At 38.7% G+C, this 23,265-nt stretch overlaps 1 protein-coding gene across 1 annotated transcript in view; it reads left to right on the top strand.

The window, feature by feature from the left end:
- Positions 1-1,081: 1,081 nt before the first annotated feature.
- COLEC10 (collectin subfamily member 10) overlaps positions 1,082-23,265 on the top strand; it is a 35,373-nt gene continuing 13,189 nt past the window's right edge. Inside the window, exons 1-3 of the mRNA XM_045899190.1 lie at positions 1,082-1,304; positions 20,943-21,014; positions 22,678-22,749. Coding sequence (XP_045755146.1) covers positions 1,157-1,304; positions 20,943-21,014; positions 22,678-22,749 — 292 coding nt within the window. The 5' untranslated portion in view covers positions 1,082-1,156. The remainder of the gene's footprint in view (positions 1,305-20,942; positions 21,015-22,677; positions 22,750-23,265) is intronic.

The following is a 23,265-nucleotide window of genomic DNA, read 5'->3' as shown; positions in this document are numbered from 1 at the left end:
TGCTTAATTGACTGAGCCACCCAGGTGCCATATAAGTGATTCTAATTCTAGTTTTTTAATATCTCACTAAGACTAGGCTATTCGTACAGGCCATGCGTTGATGGGATAGATAGGTGGATGGATGGATGGATGGATGGATGGATGGATGGAGAGAGAGATGATAGATAGATGATAGATGATAGATAGAAAGATAGATGATAGATAGGAGATAGAGAAAGGAAGAATAATCTCTATTTCAATCTCTGTATATATGTCTATACCTACATCTCTATTATCTATATCTATACTGCTTTTTAAGAAACATAATAATAGCATAAGCTTCTCCCCCCCATTTTATCAAAAACTTGCTACAAACATCATTATGATAAAATTTTCAAGTCGTACTCTCTCATATGTTTGTATTTACTATGATTTGTCAACCATAATGTATTGTTAGGCAGTTGATGCCCCCCCCTTTTTTTGCCATATTTTCTCAAATAAAACTTTGTTCACATTTCAGAATAATTTCTTAAAATAGTGTACCAGAAAGACAATTACTAGATCAAGGCTATAAACATTTTTAATATTCTTGATACTTATTGCCAAATTGCTTTGCAGAAAAGCTGGTGTTCTTTCCTTTGGAGTTTAATCCCAAGACGGTTCTTTGTAACAAGAGAAGGAAATAAGGTCATGAAGAGCAGTGGGAGTGCTAGCATTCAGTTGCCACAAACAATTAATGAATATTTCCTTACAAAAAAGCTCAAAGCCCTGCATAGTGTATCCATAACATGCAGGTAATTCAAGCAATCTCTGGCTCCATCTTTCTGGAACTCAACATAAAAATGCAATGTGGGATGTTAAATTGTAAGCTCATGTGCTGAGCAGGAGTCATCTCTATCCTCTCCATTCTCTGGGTTGTTTCTTCTCGAGTGTTTAGTTCAGAGATAATTTTCAGTAAACTGTTGTCACTTGAAAATAAACAGTCTGGACAATGTACGGTCCATTCAGAATACTGAGAAAATAAACAACCCAGGGTATGCTCCCTGCTTGTCTTTGGGGCCCTTTTTGGAATGTGTCCTCCAGATACATTACTTTCTTCCCTAAAGCAGAAGTTTTATTTAAAATAAAGCTACTTCTTTGGCACTTCTGGGCAATCCTTTTTTGAAGAACCACGGCAATGAGTGGCTTTGGAGTCCTACTTCGAAGAAACCAGTCCATCCTTCTGGTGCTCTTTCTTTTGCAAATTCAAAGTCTGGGTTTGGACATGGATAGCCGTCCTACCACTGAAGTCTGTGCTACACACACAATTGCACCAGGACCCAAAGGTGAGGAAAGAAAAGCAAAATGTTCATATATAGTAAGTGAACTCTCTTCCCTCCTCCCTCAACCCTACTGTAACTCTCAATGACCTTCTCTTCTCCTTAGTGTGCGCCTTCCTTCTTTTCCTTCTGTTTTGGAAAACCAATGGCCTGTTATTTTTGTAAAAACCTTCCCTGATGCTAGGTAAGAGCATGTTGGGAGGGGGTGGACCTCACCCAGGGCACGGGAAAATTCCCTCCTCCATGCTGTTCTAGGGGGAAGGTACACAAGCCGAGACGTTAGTCTTTCAGGAATGCTTTCCTTAGGACCCTCTCTATTCTTTGGCTCTTTTTATTCCAACGCCTTTCTCAGCACTGATTTTGGTAAAGTTACTGGGCAAAAGCTATGTAAGGAGGAAATTAAATCTTCCGAATATTTCATTCAATGAGTGGGCTTCCTACGAAGAAGAAAATTTTTGTCGAGGATGCAGGTAGTATATAAATGAAATTTCTTTATTGAAAGTGGAGTCTTTGGGGCCACGTGCCTTCAGCTGAAGGGTGATAGACTATGGCAGAATTTTTTCAAGTAGAGCCAAGGTCTAAATGTTCTTCAAGCAACGGGCTGATAAAAAACGCTGTGGTTTTCCCGGTTTTAGTTCTGACCCTTTTGTTCTGGAAGTGGTCACTGCAGTGCAAATTGGTGCTCCCTTATTAGTAACTCATGCTATGTTTCTCCAGGCTATAGGGTGGAAGAATTGCAACTGCTTAAAATTTTAAATAGAAAAAAAGGGTCTTTCAGAAAAAGCAGAAATACATCGCCCTATGCTTGTCAGTTATTTAAATGTGTATTGCTTAAAGTGCATTTTTCTTAATCAGTGAATTAATTTCCTCCTAAGATTGCAATCCAAGCTTTAACCTTTGATATCATAAAATAAATGCAGGAAGGAAAAATGAGACCTTGGGGCTTCCAAATAATTTCTTGGGTGAATAAATGAATAATGTGAGGGCAAATGTTCAGAAAAGAAAGTTTTGATTAGAATTAAAAGTATTTACTTAGAACTATTACTGGACTTTCCAATATTGTACAAGGAACTTTTGTGTTATTCCTGAGGTATCATGGAAAATGCTGAAAATTAAAGTTTTCCTTGTCCCTGCAAATGGGAGAGTCCATTTGAGAATAGCACCGTTAATTTTCCTTGCAGAGAAACTACAACTTTCAAGCTAGAAGAAGAATGGACAAAGTGTTGTCAAAATAACATCCCAAATATCATGCATTCCAGTACAACAATTCTATTTATTCCAATCCAGCCAACATATATCAAATACCTATTAAGTGCCAAGCATTATTTTAGGCATAAGAGATGCATTAAATAACATATATTAGTGTCATGAGCAGTAGAGAAAGAAAAAAATTAGGAAGGAGGAGTGGGCAATTAATTTTAATTGGATACCAACAGCCTGTTCATCATGGTCTTCCTACCCTCATTTCTTAATGCAAAACATCCCCCTTCCCACTAGAAACCTTGCTAAGATTTCAAACAATGTAAATCTTTCTTTCTTTTCCTGAGCTTGTATCATCTAGAACCCTAGGGGTTCCAGAACAAAGTCTGCTAGGAACCTGGTATGATTTTTTCTTCCCCCAGAGTCTGAGGACTTTGCATCAAAATGAATTCTAAGTTCCTTTCTTATTAAAAATATTCCACAAGTCTGGAACAGAATGTACTGAATACCTCCTACATCTCAGGCCTCATGTTCAGTGCTAAAGGTTTCAAATTAAAGCCCTTGTCCTAGAACATGTCTACATTTCAAGCTTTGTATTAGATGGTAAACTCTTGGACTCAGGGCTCAGTTAACTTGGTTTTTTCTTTGCAAATTGCCTGTATTCATGCATATGGAGCACCATGCGTGTGCTCATCACCGACTCTCTGCCACCCTAGGCATTGGATGTTGTGCCTACAAATGAAAAACAAGACTTAGTCTTCGTCTTCTCTCAAGATATAAACTGCCATCTACCCTACCTCATTCCTTCATGAACATGGTAATAGCGCCTCCCTACCCTTGAACAAGGCAGATTTGCATATTTATTTCTAAAAAAATACTAATAATAAAGAAAAGGGGGAAAAAAAGCTTGATGGCTAAGGGAATATTTAAAGGATGGAATTATTGCTTCTGTTTAATATATTTTTCCTAAGAGCAGGCTGATGTATATTTTTCTCCATGGCTAATCATGTCAATACCATAGTTTCCAGCACTGTGCTCAGAAACTTCTAGGAGCTCTGAGAAACAATAAAAGGAGTTTTCCCTAAATTCATTTGGGAGACTGAGAACTAAATAAACTATTTAGAGTTGCAGGTGGAAAACAAGTAATGTTAACCAGTCATATAATATGTTGTCCAATACAGACTCACCATTTTCTTACTGCATTATTTCCCAAGCATGACTTGGTGGTAAGAAGGATATGGAATTAAATCTGTTTTGATCTTCAGTATGCTATTACATCTATTTATGCTTTAGTTTCTTTATTTGCAAAGTGAGCTTCATTAGAGAACTGTTTTAAGAATAATATAAGCTAACAAATACAAACTTTAAGCCCTGTAGACAGTATAAATAGATAATTAAATTCTATTTGTCTTTCCTTCCTCTCCCTATTTATCTGTGTGCTAACAATTTTGGGAATAAGCAATGTTACAATTATCAAAACTTCTTTGTTGAAAGCCATCTTTATTTTTCTCTCTATGCCTTAAATTTATTATTTTATGCTGTTCAGTAGAAAATGTTCCCTTTCCCACCTGTGTCGTTTCTTGAAACTATTCGTGTACAATTCTGACCTCTAGTGGTTTCCCTTGAGAACAGCAGTGGCAAGAAATTTTAACAAGAAATGTTAAAAAGAAATGTAAGAGCAATAAGAAATATTTGAGTGATGATTCACAATTTCCAAAGTATTTTCAAGTAGATTATCTTGTTTAATTTTCATAATTGCCCTGTGTGGTAGCAATTACTTTAAACTTAAAAGATAAGGAAACAATGTCAACAAGGCCAAGTGGAACCCTCAAGGTCTCTCACATACTTACAGAACAGATAAGCAATTTGAAAAGCCCTGGCCAGGTAGCAGGAGGGGAAGAATGAAGCAGGGGAAATCGGAGGGGTAGACGAACCATGAGAGACGATGGACTCTGAAAAACAAACTGAGGCTTCTAGAGGGGAGGGGGGTGGGAGGATGGGTTAGCCTGGTGGTGGGTATTGAGGAGGGCACATTCTGCATGGAGCACTGGGTGTTATGCACAAACAGTGAATCATGGAACACTTCATCTAAAACTAATGATGTAATGTATGGGGATTAACATAAGAATAAAAAAAAAATTAAAAAAAAAAAAAAAAAGAAAAGCCCTGGCCTTCTGGCTCTGGGTCCAGTGCCATTCCATGACACCCACTGGCTTCTATTAGAATCAGGTTTGAGAATATAGTCCACTGACCCCTATGTGATAAGAAATGGATGCGACGATGCCTGAGAACATGGCATTCATGCCACCTCACAGCTCAACATTGTACTGGATACTGAAATATGCTGAAAGTAATGATATGCCTTCTTTTTGATAATCAACTCCATTACTTCATTAGTTTGCTTGGAAATTAAAGATATTTTGCCTTATTGCTTATGCTGGCTTCCGTTAACCTTTTTGCTTAGGAGCTTTTTTTTCAATGACTTTTGTGTGTGTGGCCTAAAAGTTGCTTTGCATTCCATCTGGCTTCTCCCTAACTTCTCCCACATCAAACGGCTTTTCCACTTGTAGTCTGATTCAGGCATCTCTGCTTTGTCTCTCATTCCTGGCCCAGGATCTTTGTATTTGGTGCTCCTTCTGTCTGGCCTAAACTTAGCCCAGCCCAGATCTTCCTTCCCAAGGATCGTTCCTTCTCCTCATTTAGGTTTTAGCTCAAATGCCATTTGCACAGTAGGCCCTACCGGATACCCCCTCACTCTCTGGATCCTAGCTATATCAAGTTATTTCCAGGAATCTTTTCAGCCTCCAGTGCAAACAAGCTTCTCATGACTTCCCCAAACAGATGGCCAGATATGCCCAGGAATGTCTGGATCACTTTCACAGCCAATTTGGAAGTCTCACTACCTGTAATGTAACTATCAGAAGTAACTTGGTTTAATTCCATTTATTTTTGCATTTGTTAAAGCTGAAGCCCAGAGAGTTAAGATTACTTGTTCTAAGTCATACAGTGATTAGCTGGCAGCAGGACTAGAATTGGAACTCCTGTTCCAATCACCAGGCCAGTCATTGTTCCATTCTGCCAGGTTGTATCATCACCCTCACGTTTCATCAGTCTCATTAAGCATGAAATGATCCTTCCTTTAGCTTTCTAAATTAACATTAGAAAAGGAGTTCTGTGAGGTCAATGCATAAACATCATATGGAATTGTTTTAGCTCGGTCACCTTGATATAAATTAAGTTGTTAATTTCTTTCTGGCGGCTTTATCAGAGAGGTTAAGCAAGTAGGTATTTTCCCAAGACCTTTATATTAACTATATTAATTCACTATATTCTTTCATTGAGAGTTTTAATATGTATTTTATGCATAAAGACAGACCAAAATTTTAAGTGGCTCGGCCAGGGTGTTCCAAACCATTTTTTCCTCTCCTTTTCCCTTTGGGTAGATGCCAAGAAAGCATCTCAAGGTTAGACCAGAAAGGGAAGAGTAAAACTCCAGGCAATCAAGGTGTGAGCAAAGATGATTCAGGAGATATGATGATAACGTTAAAAAACATTTAGCTTGTTTCATTTTAATAAGCATGCATCCTTTCCCCAGGCTTCCCCTTTCCTCAACTCCCTTGCACAATAACTTGGCTATCCATCTATCACCTCTAGGGCCATGGTAGTAGTAGGTACTTGCATGTTGGCAAAGATCATGGACTTTGAATTTGAGCTCTGCCACTTACTGTCTTTGAGACCTTAAGCCTCAGTGTTTTCATTCTTTAAATAGAGATAATGTTATTGTCCATCTCAAATGCTTAATTTGAAAATTAAAACATGTGTAGCATATAGCTTAGCTATCCTCATTTTTCCCATCAGCTTCCATTTTCCATTACCATAAACTCCCTCTCTCCCCACTCCCTAATGAAAGGCTCACAGATTGTAAAGTTGGCTCCTTAAATAGAAATCCATCAGGGAAACGCCACCACCTTCTGCTCCTTGCTGCAATTTCCTTTCTATTGCACTACCCCTGCAAAGTCAACTCTTGTTAGTACTTCACTTGAGATCACCCTTTCTCTTCACTCATGTTGCCTTCTTTCCCTTGTTCTCCAACTGAGTCTGGTGTTCTTGATCAATTAAGTAGGAATAACAATAGTGTAAATACCCCTAGGGATGTAATGGGATTAAATGAGCTAAAACTCACAAAACCAAACCTCAGTTTTCTTTTCAGCAATAAAAGATTGGATGATAAGTGTGACTACCTTAAGGGGTCTTGGTGAGGAGAAATGAGTTAAGCCACACAAAGCACTTAGTACTGTCCCTGACATATTGCCAAGGACCCTTTAAATATTCGAAAACCATGGATTAGCAAAACTCAAGAGAAAATGAGAATGTTTTTCCTGCTTTCTGGTCTTTTTTCGTCCTTTAGGGAATATTTTCCTGTGCCCCAGGCAGGCAGTTTTGTTGGCCTTGGGTCACCGACCATACGTGTAGGCCAGATACAACTTAAGTCTCTCACTATTTGTGTTTATGAAATTCTACGTCTGTTAGAAATGGTGTTGTTTAGCCTTTTCACATATTTTCTGGATATTCTGATCCATAAGCAGTCTTGTCTGGTTTTTGCACCACATATTTGATCTGTAATATTCTATAATTTTACAAAACTCTTTAAATTATATTCTAGAACATTCTCTGCTCTTTTATAAATTATAATTATAAGTATGTGCAGTAAAAATCTGACATTCAGAGACTCAACTGAAGTTGCGTCTAAAGAATTTAATTGTTTTCAAATTATTTACTGTGATTGGTCTTGACTTGAAAACTCTAGAACCATTATTTCAGGTCTCTTGTGGCCCCTTGAGAATACTTTTATCTGTTAAACAAATTATATGAGTATGAGTCTTTAGAATTTACCAAGGATTTATCAATTATTTTTCTTTAGTTCCACTGACATACTATAGGAATCATTATCCCTACTTAAAGAGAGGGATAAATAAATAAAGGAAGGAAGCAAGGAAAGAAGGAAGGAACGAATGAACGAATGAACGAACTAAAGCCTGTGCCTGTGACTCTTCTGAGGGTCATTTGTTTGACATCAGCCAGGGATGAGTGTATGTGCAAGACATTACAGTATGGAGTGCAGTCAAAAATAGTTTAAATGATGTTGTTCTGCCTTGCTTGAGATGAACAAAAATCTAGAAAAGGATTTTGACGTTCAGAGCCAAAGTACCCTCCCCTTAGACCACATGCTGAGTGTCCAAAGAGGCCCTTATGTCCAAAGGGAGCTTGGGAGATGGAGAAATGTCACAAGTGTAACAATATGCTGCAGACCAAAGTGAAAGTCTCCAAAGAGAAGGAGGGACTTGGATATATTACAAAGGAAGGTCTCTAGAATGGATTTATCCTAGCATTTGAAGAGCAAGGCTAGACCATGCCACCAGTGATCTTGGGGCAAACTACTAACCCATAGACACAAACCAAATACACTGAAATAATGCTCACATGGAGTGTACAAAGGCAAGGGATATGACCTTTTTTCTTAGCTTAGAGGACCCTGAAGGGAGGCAATATCATGTTGGTATTATTCTAAGGTGACCCAACCATGCTGTGGAACTTTCTCCTGATCCCTCATCCTGTTTCTCTAACATTGTAGCTCTGCACAGATGAGGGTATGCAAAATTAAAATGCTCAGCATTCATTGATGCCAGGGTATTCCTGCACCTGCCTACAAGGCTTTACCACTGAGAACCGAATCACCCAAAATGCATCATTTTACTGCCTGTTTTCCTGTATTTCTTCCTATCTTACTCTTTGGAATTAGAAATATGGATGGATATGGGAGGTTAGGGCACAGTACTCTGCCATGTTGAAATGCATCACTAATGCAACAAATTTATTGACTTAATTTGTAGGTCAGTGGAGACCTACTCTTAGAACAGGGGTGTCCAAAGGAGGAGAAACTAAGTGTTATTCTACCTCAATCTTTTAATAAGGTGGAGCACAGAATGTTTTCCCTATTCTAGCTCCAATGGCTTCATTGTAAATGGAAACTTACTGCACTTTGTTAACCTAATTTTCATTATACCTTGGGTTTTCTTTCTTCTTCTTTTTTTCTGGTTTTGGTTTTCACAGCTACTCTGTAGAAGTTTTAAGATCGTATCAGGTCTGACTAGCCAAATGATAGTTTAAAGCAGAAGAGTCAATGGAAGTCTGAGTAGGAGAATGAAGCAACTTAGATATTTTTTTAGGTAGACAAAACTCTTGGCAGGGCTGAAGACAGGCTGAAGGACTGAAAGGATGTGAGAAGATCCTGGTGGGACATGAACTAAAAATGAGAGATGAATCAGGGCTGTTGGGATAGGGAGAAAGAGGGGAGATTAGAGAGAGATTTCAGAAGCAAAACTGGCAGATGATAATGAGTTCTAAACAGTTTGAGCTGCCTCTGGACATCCATATGGAAAAGTCCAGTAAGCAGTTGAAAATAGAGATCATAAATATTTTTTAGGCATTTCTTCTCTACAAAAACAAATCACACTATTTGTCTTGACTCATGGTTTTTGTAACTTGTTTCATTTAGTGGAATCATCAGGGAGGACACTGTCATTCTCACAGATGGGTGGGGTGTCCATGGGTTGGGATGTTGGGATATAATCGCATAGCTATTACTTACAATGCTATTCTTTTTCTTTACATTAGCTTCTGCCCCACTTTGTACTGAAAGGAATTTTAGACAGAATATTGTGTGTTACATCTACAGAGTGCTGTAAATGTTTCAATGCCAGACGCACAAATCTCTGGAAGCAAAAATACACATCAGCCAGGGAGTTGCAAATCTGCACAGCCAAGGTATGGGCTAAAGAGGCATTGCCTGCCCTTGGCCTCTTCTTTGTATCCCTCTAATTTCTAGTGGCTAGAAATTCTGGGTGACCTAGTGGATGATACTATCATATCATAAATTTCTCAAGCGCTCACTGCATTCCAGACACCGTTTGACCCTTCATATGCATTAGCACATTTACTCCTCTCAAAAACACTGTGAGGGAGATATTTCAATATTCTGGTTTACTAGTGAGGAAACTTCGACTTATAGAACTTAAGTGGGTTGCCAGGAGCCAGTGATGGAACCAGGACTTGAACTAAGCCCTCAGATCCCAGATCTTCCGCTCTTAACTACTGCCAAATAAAAATGTATTGCAGAAGCATGCCACTTTGTCCTGGATGGATGGGATTCCTCCTTGCATTTGTTTCTACTGACTTGGCTGTGAATGCATTTTAATAATGAATGATATGTGCAGGAGGAAGAAAACCTGCCCAACAAAACTTAATATTGTATTTTTCATTAAGTACAATGTTAGCTGTTTTCTTTTTTTCTCCCTGTTACTCGGACATGCAATGACTACAAAAAACTTGCAGGTTCCAGGTAGTAATTCTTCTTGAACCAAATAAACCTGAAAACAAAGAAGAGGTGCTTTATAATTCAAGTAGGAAACATTGCAGGATCCTTGAAATCCTCACTTTTTTTGCTAGGTTATACAGGAACTAGCTGAAGGGGGAATAAAGTTTATGGGTCTCTGAGACTGATGGGGCACAATAAAGGGATTGGTTGACATCATGGTCATGCACATCAACAACCTGGGTTGGATCATAGGAAGCACCCAGTAAACATAGTTGTTATCAATATTGTCATTGATATTGTTATTAGATAAATTAATCACAATATATGTCCTTACATATTATATTTCCTTACATTGTTTAGAATATTAATATAGAAAAAGCATTTCTATTCTATTTCCTTATTTGATACATTATCTTATCATCTGAGGAGAGAGCCTATAGATGAATAAAAGCCAAATCTCCTTACCAGGGAGAAGAAAAAAGATCATCGATCTTTTCAAAATCTCACCTTGTTAGATGCCAACAACACACATGGTAATTTCCCATTCATAGTACTCATAACATTTAAAAGACCTTGTTTGGTGTCTCCTTCCCACCAAACTTTTAGGCTTAGATCATGTCTAGTCTGAGACAGTGTTGTATGCCTAGGACTCAACACAGGACTTAGCAGCTGGTAGAAACTCAATAAATATTTGTTCAAGGAATGAATGAGTGAGTGAGCAAATTGTGAAGTTTTGAGCAGCTCTCGAGAACAGAGTATAAAATACCTGCCCTCAAAACAAGGAACTTGCACTCTAATTGAGTAGTTGACATTAATACAAAAAGTTAAATAACAGTGTGCTTTAAAATAATACTCTAAGGCAGTAATTAGAGAGTAGTAACAAGGAACCAGATGGTGAATTACCAAGGAAGTAATTCTATCAATAAATTCAGAGAATTTAGAATTTGAGACAAGACTAATAGGTAAAATTTACAAAAGAAGAGAAGATCCACAGTTTCTTTACATTATTTATGATTTATTTTTCAAATCGCAAGAGTATTTCATGCTTGTTGAAACACATAGCCTGTGTATTACGCTAAGCGAAATAAGTCATTCAGAGAAAGACAAATACCATATGATTTTACTCATATGTGGAATTTAAGAAACAAAACAGATGAACATAGGGGAAGGGAAAGAAAAATAAAATAAAATGAAAATAGAGAGGGAGGCAAACCATAAGAGACACTGAACTCCAGGAAACAAACTGAAGGTTCCGGGAGGGGAGGTGGGTAGGGGAATGGGGTAACTGGGTGATGGGCATTAAGGAGGGCACTTGACATAATGAGCACTGGGTGTTATATGCAACTGACGAATCACTAAATTCTACCGCCGAAACTAATAATACAGTATATGCTAACTAAATTGAATTTAAATAAACAATTTAATTAAAAAATACCATGTAACAAGTGTAAATATGTGCAGAATAAAAATGTGTAAAGAAAAAGCTAATGATCTCACTTTTCACTGTGACTCTTCCATTTTCCGAACCATTTCACCTATGTAACCATCAATAATAGCTTGGTATTAACATGTTTCTCTATATTTTTTCTGTTTATTTATTTTTTCTTTTAAATGGGATCATATGCAAATGACTCTCCAAGAGACAGTCTTTATATAATATAACATGGAGATCACACCTTCTTCAGAGGTCTTTCTCGCACTCATTATTTTTGGCAACTGCACAATATTTCTGTTTCACGATGATGATACACTTTCAGATTGTTTATGGTTTTGGTTTTTGCCACTATAAACATTCTCATATATATAAATACACACACTTGTATATACATGTATATATATTAGTTCTTATAGTTATTCTCATAAAATAGGTTCCCTAAGGTACAATGGAAGGTGTGGATTCTTTATTTTAATCCTTATTGACAGACTAGCTTCCAGAAATGCTATAGCAATTCATGTTACCCCAAGCAATGACTGAGTGCTCTCTGCATCTATGGCATCTTCGAATGCTATTAGTTTTTTAGATTATTACTAAATCTGATGGCAACATATGATAATAGACATTTCCATATTACTTTTCTGACTAATAGTGAGTGTGGACATTGTTCATCTATCATTTATTGTTTATATTTTTAGATCATCTTTTTATTTCACTTATTGTCTTTTTGCAAAAGCTGTTCACATGTTAAGAATATTAATCACCTTATATATGTCTTAGTGCTTGATTTTTTTCCTTGTTTGTCATATATTTGTTTATAAACTCTATATAGTTATGTGACTTCTTTTACCATATAAAAACTTTTAATTTCTCATATGGTCATATATGTCTCTCTTCTCTTTTATGACTTCTGCTTTTTTCCTCTGGAGAGATGAACTTCAAACAGAGAGAAAAGTCTTTCAATGGTGGCATGAATTGAAAGACCTTTTAACGAAAAATGAATAAACAAGTTGAACAGGCATAGAAGGTTATGCAAGTCAATGTCAGAAAATAACACCAGAAAGTTCCATTGATGCCAGTCTGTGAAAATCCAAACTCTAGACTAACTAGTTTGGACTTGGCCTATAAACACAGAGGAATTGCTGAAATGTTTTGAATGGGACAGTTTTGTAATGAAAATGTGATTTTTATAAAGATTCGTCTGCAAGATGGCTTGAAAAAGCGAAGCTCAGATCTAAGGAAACTAATATTTCAACAATTATTCATTGAACAGACACTATTCTAGGCACTTGGAGTCACCAGTGAATAAAACACCATGAAGACCATTTAGGGACCACCTGCAAGGAATGGGGGTTAGAGTATTAGCACAGGGAAAGGTAGAATAATGGCAGCAGGGTTGGAGGAAAAAGAAAGAACGCATGTGAGAAAAAGTAAGAATCAGGGTGGGAATTCAGAAGGAGGAAGTGCCAAAACCCATTTGGGGACTGAGCCTGGCAGATGAGAGCATGGCGGTGACATTGGGAGAGATGGGCAAAGAAGAGGAGGAAACAAAAGCATGGGGTGGAGGGAACAGTGGCGCCAGGCTGGCTGCCTTCCTAGGTTACGAGCCATCACACAGACCTCTCGGCTGCCTCAAGTCCATTCATTAATCAGCCATTTGTGAGAATAACATTTTAATCAATGACTAACTTATTTGGCTGTATTGTCATTAAGCTCACGTTTATCGATCTTCACTTTAAGGGTGTTATTCCTTTCCTTTTGAAAACCTTCTGAGTGGCTGTGCCACGTGCTAAGGATATAAAGGAAATAGTGTATCCTCCCTGACTTTTCCCAGAATCTGACAGGGTGTGGTGGATGCTACGAAGTACAAGGGCTGTTCCCTTCGGGGAATGAGACTCTCCTGATGCTTAGGGAGAGGGCAGAGCAGCAAGAAAGTCTGCACTGAGCAGACTTCTGGGGAGAGGAGGTGACATGTGAGCCAAACCCATGCATAGGATGCATGGTTTGGATGGAAGATAAAAATCCACACGAACTTTTTTTGATGAGAACGTTTTAGTACCAGCCTGCCCTCATCTAATGACAAATTTGTATTTTAGCTTATTTTCTTTTTCACTTACCTGAAGATATAAATTTATTCTGGTGGAGCCCAATGCAAGGGATCCCATTTACTTCTTCCTGAGAAAGACCAGGGAAGAGTTTCAGGTATGAGCAGGTAGAGGCAGGTATTTTGTCCTTCACGCTTCCATAACAGCTGCTCTCCCAGCATTTATCCCAGTAATTACAGGCTTACGTGCCCATCCTCTCCTGAGGTTTCCATCTCCTCAGAGGAAGGCCCTTATTTTCCTGATCTGTGTCTAGTAGTTATATTAGTAAGGAAACGTGTTTGCAGGTGAGAGAAACCAAATACAAACCAAGCTTACACTGGTTAATCAAACAAGCAAAGAGAGGAGAGAAGGGGCATGTTTAGTCTCATGTGACAGGGAGGGACTCAAGCTGTGCTACATCCGGTCTGGAGTCAGGTGCTCAGGACTCAGCCTCCGTACCTTGGTTCAGCTTTCCTTGATAATGACTTCATTTTAAAGAAGGTTCTCCCTTCATGGTGGTAAAACAGATTCTGACACTTCAATAATAGTCTGTCTTCTCTGCAACCCTTGCAGAAAGAGCAAGTCTCCATTTTCGGAAGTTGTAACTGCTTGAGTTATTGAGGAGGCTTATCTACAAATCGAGACTCACTGGCTCTTGTTGGGTCCCATGCCCACTGCTGAGCCAATCACTGTGGGTTAAGTTCAAACCACATGGACTAAGAATAAGCAAGTGTGGTTTCCTATGGAAATTTGTGGAGCTGTTACCAGAAGCACAGATTGAGGATACGAGGAAGGTGAAACCTGTAGGTTCCCACTATACACTTAATATTTAGTGGATCGATAAGGGTACACTCAATGCACAGGGATCCTCTGTGAGCTCTTCCATCCATAATATCATCTAATCTTCAAGCAATCCCATAAGAAAAGTGTTAACTACCTCAATTTTCTAGTTTAGGAAACAGAAGAAGAGAGAGAACATATTTAGTATAATATTAAAGAGCTCTTAAGTGGCGATGTAGGATTTGAGCCCGGGTCTCTGGGACTATGAATTAGTTTCCTAGGGCTGCCATAACAAAATACCACAAACTGGGTGGCTTAAACAACAGGAACTCATTGTCTTGCAGTTCTGGAGGCTGGAAGTCCAAGGTCAAGGAGTCAACAGATTTGGTCTCTTTTTGCTAAGACCTCTCTCCTTGGCTTGCACACGGCTGCCTTCTCACTGTGTCCTTACATGGCCTTTTCAGGGATTAGTACATTCATCCCTGGCATCCTTTTGTGTGTCCAAATTTCCTCCTCTCATAAGGACACCAGACGGATTGGATCAGGATTGTCCGAACAGCCAGAATTTAACTTAATCACCTCTTTAAAGGCCTTCTGTCTAAATACAGTTACATTCTGAAGTACTGGGAGTAGGGCTTCAACGTATGAATTTTGGGGGTGAAGAAACAATCCAGCCCATGACAGACTATAAAGCTCCTGTTCTGCCCATAGCACCAACTTTCCAAAGACCTGTGTTTCCAAAGGCTGAAACCCTTGGCAAACTGCACCTTGGTTAAGAGCTGCTTTCTTCCACATAAGATTCTCCCTTGGACAGCTTTTCTCCTTAGAGGCAGGCAGTTTCCTACTGACTAAAATGAACTTGGTTCTTTTGTAACCATATCCCTGCTCTAGGACCAAAATAAACATTTTGCAAATGCTTTAAATGTATTAGGAAAGGTGTTGTTTTATAAGGATGGTCTTATTTCATATACACTCCTCATAACTGGGTGAGGTAGTGTTAGGGAAGAGCCTCAGAAAATCTCTTAGACGACCCCTGCCCCACTGTCATAGAAAGATTTTTTTTCTATTCATAGAACATAGTGTTTATTATTATGTTGTTGTTGTTAAGCCAGGTTAGCCAAGGTCTTGTCTCCCTTGACCACAGATCAGTTGCCTCATGGCAATGAAGATGCAAAGTAATGTCTACAAATCATTCTTCTTTTGGAAACCATGCCTGCTCATTTTTTATGCTTTCATTAAAATAAATATGAAGAAAAACCCCTCAGTGTCTCAAATGAGGAAAGAGAGCCATGATGAAATCTCACCACGGGCCTGTAATCTCTCCACAGTTTATGACCACTGCTATCTTTAAGGGTCAGTGAGCCATGCTTGCAGATGCCTGGTTTTAAATTACAGATCACCTTCTCCTGCTGGCTCCTGTCAACCAAGTGCTTGGCACCAGTTCTAGGGTATAAGACCCTTGGAGAGCTGAAAAATCCCACCTTTGGGGAATGGGCAGGAGCAATCCAGGTAAGACTACACATTACCTGGCAGTACATTTGACAGGGAAAAAAGAAATAAGCAAACTTTTTATTGATTTCTTCCTCTACCAGCAATTTCTACCACAAAACTATCAAAATGAATCAAAGTACCATGTGTCTCATAGTAAGCAAGTAGCCCTCAATTTGGGAGACTAAACAGGTAGGTCCTCTTTTATTTCCATTTACAGATAAAACAGGAACTCTGAAAGGTTAAATACCACACCTAAGTTCACAGAGCTGGAAAGGGATATAATGAGGAATTGAATTCAGGACCTGTAAGAGCAAAGCCCATGGATTTCACCAATATATCACCCCAGCTTCACAGAAACTGCAGTTTTCTATGACTGACCAATGGACATGTGTCTTCTTCCAGCCACTCTGGTCATGACAGCTTCTTGATTTATTAGTAGTCCTTCCAGAAGAAAAAATGGAATTTTTGTCATAATTTGTATTCACTGAACCCAGGTTTACTCCTCTGAATGTCTGCTCCTTTTTCTAAGGGCTCACTCCTTTTTATGAGTTTATATACAGCAAAGTAGTATGGGCTCAAGATGAACAAGGTCACAGAGCTCTATAAAGGTGACTTTAGCAAATCCCCATAGCCAAGTCGAACTTAAGATTAGCATAATGATATTATGTGTACATAGGAGAATGTTCTTACCTTTTAGAGATTTGCTGAAGTATTTAAGGAAGATATGTCATCGTGTCTGTAATTTACTTTTTTAAAAAGTCAGTAAAAATACATGGATGAAGCAATGGCAACATGTTAATTGTTATGTCTCAGTAATGGGTATACATTTATTTCTATTTATCTTTAATTGTGTGAAAATTTACTTAGTGTACATAGTCAAGTACAAAAGTAAGTGATGATTATAGGATAAGGATTGAGGTAGTGAATACAAAGGAAGGTTAAAAAGAGATGTCTTTTCTGGTGATGATGATGATGATGATCATCATCATTCTTATACCTCCTTTCTGTTCTGATTAAAAGAAGAACAGATAACCTTACCAAGCACCAGGCACTGTGCGGAACACTTTTCATGCATTGTCCCCATTAGGCCACAACAATCCTATGAAGTGACGATTATTTTTTCTCCATTTAATGGATGAAACGGAGACTCAGAAAAATGATATAACTTGCTCCAGAGCCCTCTTCACCAAAGGAGGGCACTCCTTTTGCCTTAGGGAGAGCTATGTGGGAATGACTGAGTTGAAAGAATTCAGGACACATAGGGAGGTAGGTAAAGGCACAGAGGGACTGATAAAGTAAGTGATGGATGGAAAGCAAACATAGTAGTTCCTAAGGATGGCTTAATATTTCAGTGAAAGGATGATGTTGTGATCAAAGAAGTCAAAGCACTGGGAGATAGTCCATTTTATGACCATACTGATATACCTGGTATGTATGAGCAGTCCAGGGAATAATCGATTTGACTACAGAGCTTTCCAAGAGTGAGAATGCAATAGGCAAGAAGGAGTAGCTAGAGATGGGAAGGATATATTTTAGGGAAGAGTCCTGGCCCCATTAATAAAGCACACCATACCACCCACTCCACTCAATTCTAAGGCTGATCAGGAAAAGGATCACTAACAACTTTTCCCTAGTCCATAAGATTATTTTGGCAGTGAGAAAAATACAGCTCCTGGTGAATTTTCTTTAGCATTTCCAAAATCAATTCACTAATTTTTAATAATTGTTTCCTTTGAGCAGGGGGTACTGACCTGGGTTCAGCTATTTCATTTCAAACTAGAATTTAATTTTAAAAGACTTTTTGCTTGTTGGGAAAAAAAAAAAAAACTTTACCTAAGAAAAATTGGTCAACTGTGTGCTCTGCTGGAATTCTGCTGGAAAGATTATCACAGCAAGCTGGTGGCCTAGGGGGGCCGAAACAAATCATTTTTGTAAAATTGAAATGAGTTCATTTCAACTGATAGCTTTTCATTTAATTTTAAAATGTAAGTAGCTATTTTTAAAAGAAAAAAAGAAAGTCTAAATTGCACTACTAACCCAATGAAATATTGCCAAGAGGATGAAAGCAGACAACTGTGAACCATGTGGAGGATCCTTTCCAAAGCTTGCATTTATACCTCTCTTCTGTTCTCATTAAAGCAAGTCCCAAAGATCAAATGATCCCGGGATACAAGCTGAAGGCAAGGGTACGAGTTGTTTACTTCATCTCTACCAGAAGCCTGCTCACCACCAGGCTAGGAGGCAGGCACACAAGTCAGAAGAATAATCCTATTTTCACCCTCCCAGGTCTCCATCAGGAGCCACCAGGGAGCAGTAGATGACTAACTCACTCATCTGGCTGCTTTCAGTTAGATACTTGCTTGAAAATGAATGAGAAACCTCAAGGGGGGGGGGGGGAGCAGAAGGAGGAGAAATAATGGCACCAATAGTTCACATTCATGTGGTTTCATGATTCACAAAGTGCTTCACATATATGCCTGTGTTTGATCTTGCCCTTTAGTGAGCAGGACATACATCTTTGGTCCCATCATACAGAAGAGCAATCCCAGACCCAGAAATGAATTTATTCCCAATCATCTAGTTTGTTTAGAGCAAGGGCTTTGAAGGCAAATGCTCTGGTTTGAATCCCGGCTTTATTACTTGCAAGCTATGCGACGCTGGGAAATTACTTAACCCTTCTTTGACCCATTTCCTCGTCTGTAAAGTGGAGCTAAGAATAGTATTCTTCTCAAAGGTTGTTCAAGAGACCAAATGACAGAATGCATATCAAGGACTAGGAACCCCTTTGGCACATAGTATTCAATAAACACTACCATTACATTTGTAAAATGTTTTATGGCTCACAAGATATATCCAGTTCAACTATATTTATTAAACATCAGAGCCAAACACTGTGTCAAATGATGGGGATGCTAGAATAAATCACCCATGACCGCAGCCATTCCACAGGTGACAGATGAGTATAAGGAACAGAACTGAAAAATGGGCTTCCTCCTTTGGTAGGTGTTATTAGTTCAATTTGCAGGAGGGGAAAATGAGGCTCAGAAAGGGATGTCACATATCCAACTTTCTCCAGATAATGAGTGGTCAAGCTGAGAAAGACCAGGTCTGTCTTACTTCAAAGCCAATAAGCTCTATCACTGACTTTTGAAGGTTTGCTCAACCCATCAGTGACTAACATGATGTGAAAATCCAGGGCTCCTGATTTGTAGTCCAGGACACTTCTCTTTTCTTTTTTTTTTCTTTTTGTAAAGATTTATTTATTTTAGAGAGAGAGTGTGATCAGGGGGAGGGTCGGGGGAGAGGGAGATAGAATCCCAAGTAGACTCCCTGCTGAGCACAGAGCCCAAGTCGGGGCTCAATCCCAAGACCCTGAGATCATGACCTGAGCAGAAATCAAGAGTCGGATGCTTAACTGACTGAGCCACTCAGGCACCCCCAGGACACTTCTCTTTTTCTTTTTTTTTTTTTTTAAGATTTTATTCATTTATTTGTCAGAGAGAAAGAGAGAGCACAAGCAGGGGGAGTGGCAGGCAGAGTAGTAGAGGGAGAAGCAGGCTCCCGGCGAGCAAGGAGCCCGATGCGGAACTCGATACCAGGACCCTGGGATCATGACCTGAGCCGAAGACAGATGCTTAACGACTGAGTCACCCAGGTGTCCCTCCAGGACACTTTTCATTAAGGCACTCATTCAGTCCTTGACTGGGCAGGTACCAGAGCTAGACCCATCTATGACTAAGATAGTTGCTGCTCACACAGAACTGCTTTGCTTCCCCATTCCTAGCTGTCTTCTGTTCTTAGCTTCCTGGTCTATGCCTACAGTTTGGGGGCTCTCAAGCATGCAGTCAGAGAGTAGTAATTTATAAAGTGTAAATTATCATTTATATATTTTTATGTATTTAGATAATTATATATAAATATGTATATTATTTATATATGTATCACACATCAATATACATATTTGTACATGTACATGCTTCCAGAACTGGCCAAATTCTCCAGCAAAAATAAATATTTGTCACACCAGATGTTTTATATACACACACACTCCCACATGCGTGTATATATATACACATATAATGTATACAAATATATATATACACACCCACAATGGAATATTACTCAGCCATAAAAAAGAATGAGTTCACCATTTGCAACAACATGGATGGACCTAGAGTGTATTATGTTAAATAAGTCAGACAGACAGACAAATACCATATGATTTTACTTGTACATAGAATCTAAAAAACAAAATAAACGAACAAATAAACAAAAAGTAGAAACAGACCCATAAATACAAAGAACTTGCTGGTGGTTGCCAGAGGGGAGGGAGGTGAAGAGATGGGTAAAATGGGTGAAGGGGATTAGAAGGTAAAGGTTTCCAGTTATGAAATGAGTAAATCACAGAGATGAAAGACACAGCATAGGGAATATAACTGATGCTATTGTAATAGCATTGTATGATGACAGATGGTGGCTACACAATCTATAGACTTTTCAGATCAGTATGTTGTAACCTGAAACTAATGTAGTATTGTCAACTACACTTCAATTAAAAAAAAAAAAATTTGTTAAACCAAATAAAGTTCTCAGGAAATCACCAGCAAAGATATTTCTTTAAACATAAATTTAATAGGTTTGCAAATTTGGGAATTTCTTGTGGAAAATTTGAAACTGCACCCCCACCCCATACACTGAGGGCAAGGGGAGACCAAGGAAAGAGGCAGACCAATCCAGATTGGTAGGTGGTGGTGTTAATAAGCAAGGGAAGTTACAGATGAGGCTTGTCTTCAGTGGTGGTAAGATGAGGTCTCTATACCTGTATGCCAGAATCTCAAAAGTTCATATAGAACTTATCAGGGTTCAGTCACATATGCCAGCCAGATGGTCTCAACAACACCTCACCTGCTCAAGGCTGCATCCTTGAAATGGTTCCCACTGTGGGAATGGTGGACAGCTCATACATTTCAAGACAAGGGAAGGGGTGAAGAGCTTTTGATCGGTTGCCCAGGTCTAGTTCAGAGGTCACTGGGCAGTCACATCCTCTTAATGGATCTCTCCCAACAATCTGGAGAAAAGTGAAAGACAAAAGATACTGGAAGTGTCCTCTCTTTCCCTGAGTGTCCAGTTCATGTGCACCTGTATACATAGTCACATCGGAGTTATAGGGCAAGCATTGGGCTGAGGAATGGATTCCAACCATGTTCACCACTATATCCTGGGGAGGATGTGCTATGTTATTATCTGAGCTGCTCCACTCTCATTTTCCATTTCAAAAGGAGATGATGGTGAAAAGGGAGATCCAGGAGAGGAGGGGAAACATGGCAAAGTGGGACGCATGGGGCCAAAAGGTAAGTGCAATGACATGAATTTGACACTCTAATGTTAGAATTGCTCTTTCCTCTCTCTACTGGCCTTGCCCTGGAAATTGGCAGCTTTCCTAACACTCTCTGCTCCAAAGATGAATGACATGTATTTCAGACATGAATTTACTCACCACCAGAGAGCTCCTATGACACTGACTGTCCCCAAGATTCGACGCATTTCTCAAGCTACCTCCTTAGGGTGGGCAGGAGTGGGACACTCCAGGAGCCTAGGGAGTAGTAGTCTCCAGAAATATCTAAGAAACTGTGAGTTTTAGAAACACAGCTGGGTTGATAGCTGTGTCTTCTCAGAAGCCACTGCTAAGCAACTCATTTTGGCTGGCCTAGAGTGTAAGAGAACAATAAGAAGGAACAGAAATAGTTGTCTGATCCATTGACTTATCCATCTATTTCCAAGATCTGTTAGCAAATGGTGGGGTGGGTGAAGAGCAGAGCAAAGAAGATGAGAATGACACAAAGGCTTTTAGGGAGTGTTTTTACTCACAAAGTCAAGAGCAACCTCCCCAAAATATAGCTTTAGATTGTGATGTGTAAGTGTGTGTCTTTCAAGCACGGGACATAATTCCTGCCAACTGCTACAAGGTGGTGGCCCTAGACCACTGATTTCAAAATCTTTAGTATGTTAAAGAGAAAAAAAGACTCACAGGCCTTTGAGACCTCAGTTTGAGAAATGCTGATTTAAACTCTTCTTATTCTATAAATATGTACAATATTCTTTTTTTAATTAATTAATTTATTTTTATTAACATATAATGCATTATTTGTTTCAGGGGTACAGGCCTGTGATTCATCAGTCTTATGCAATTCACAGCACTCACAAGAGCACATATGCTCCCCAATGTCCATCACCCAGCCACCCCATCCCTCCCACCCCTCCACTCCAGCAACCCTCAGTTTGTTTCCTGAGATTAAGAGTCTCTTATGGTTTGTCATCCTCTCTGGCTTCATCTTGTTTCATTCTTCCCCGCCCCCCTATGATTCTCTGTCTTGTTTCTCAAATTCAGTTACAAAATTATTATCACAGGGATATAGCTTTATAAAGGGTAAATTTTTTTAGGTCATCACAGAAAAAAACAAAATTGATAACAATTTTGGAGGAACTCAGTTATCCCCGATCATATATATCTATATATATTTATATATATTTTAATTAAAACTTGGTGGGACAATCTCTGATGTCCCTTTAATCACTAGGTTTTATGATATGTTCCCTCCCCTTCTTAAAATAGCAAATATAGTCAAATCTTAGGGAGGAAATAGACTCCCAAAATGAAGCCAAAATAGATCTACAGAGGAACAGAATTAGAATAAAATGTAAGAATTCTTCCACTCAGCCCCTTATCTGACCTTTAGATTAAACATCCTCTGCTATAGACCTTTTAGAAATATCATGTTGGTAAGCATTTCAGTATCACTGGGTCCAGGATTTTCATACTTACCCACATTTAGTTTTAATACATACACTATAATGTGATTAAAGTAGATAAGGAAGCACAAGATATATGTCACATACCACAGATAGAAGAGTACACTTTTTGGTATTTCCTTCAAGTGACTATCATGCATTAGCCACATCTTCAAAGGGAGTATAAAACCTTAGGATATAAAGATGACATGCTTTGCTTTTCAGGAATTAAGGGGGAGCTGGGTGATGCAGGAGACCAGGGCAACATTGGCAAGACTGGGCCCATTGGTAAGAAGGGTAAGCTGCATTTTCCTTTTCTCCAGTGGCAATTTGAAGCAAATCATACATAACCTTGATATATTCTGAAATGTTCTGTATCATGAAAATGATCCCTTTTCTTTCTTTTAAAATAGGAGTTTTTCCTCTTTCTTCGTATCTTAGCTGTTCCTTTCATATATAAACAATGTGTCTAAAAAATAAAGGCCTTGAACAAGATTAAACAGAAATTCAGGGACACAATCAAACATAAAGTTTTGGTACTTTCTGTATTGAACTATATATCCTAGAATCTGTTGGTTGTAATCCTTGATACAACTAAAATGGGTATCAAGACCATGAAGCATGTTCAGTGGTAGAAAACAATTATTAAAATTCAAGGCAGCAAAGGATAGTAGAAATTTCTTTCTTCTTTCTTTCTTTCTTTCTTTCTTTCTTTCTTTCTTTCTTTCTTTCTCTTTCTTTCCTTCCTTCCTTCCTTTCTTCTTTCTTTCTTTCTTTCTTTCTTTCTTTCTTTCTTTCTTTCTCTCTCTTTCT

The sequence above is a fragment of the Mirounga angustirostris genome, unplaced genomic scaffold (genome assembly GCF_029215605.1).
Source record: "Mirounga angustirostris isolate CCGP_5_RB_7025 unplaced genomic scaffold, mMirAng1.0.hap1 SCAF_4, whole genome shotgun sequence".
In the NCBI taxonomy this organism is placed as follows: Eukaryota; Metazoa; Chordata; class Mammalia; order Carnivora; family Phocidae; genus Mirounga; species Mirounga angustirostris.
This window is presented reverse-complemented; position numbering and strand designations above follow the sequence as displayed.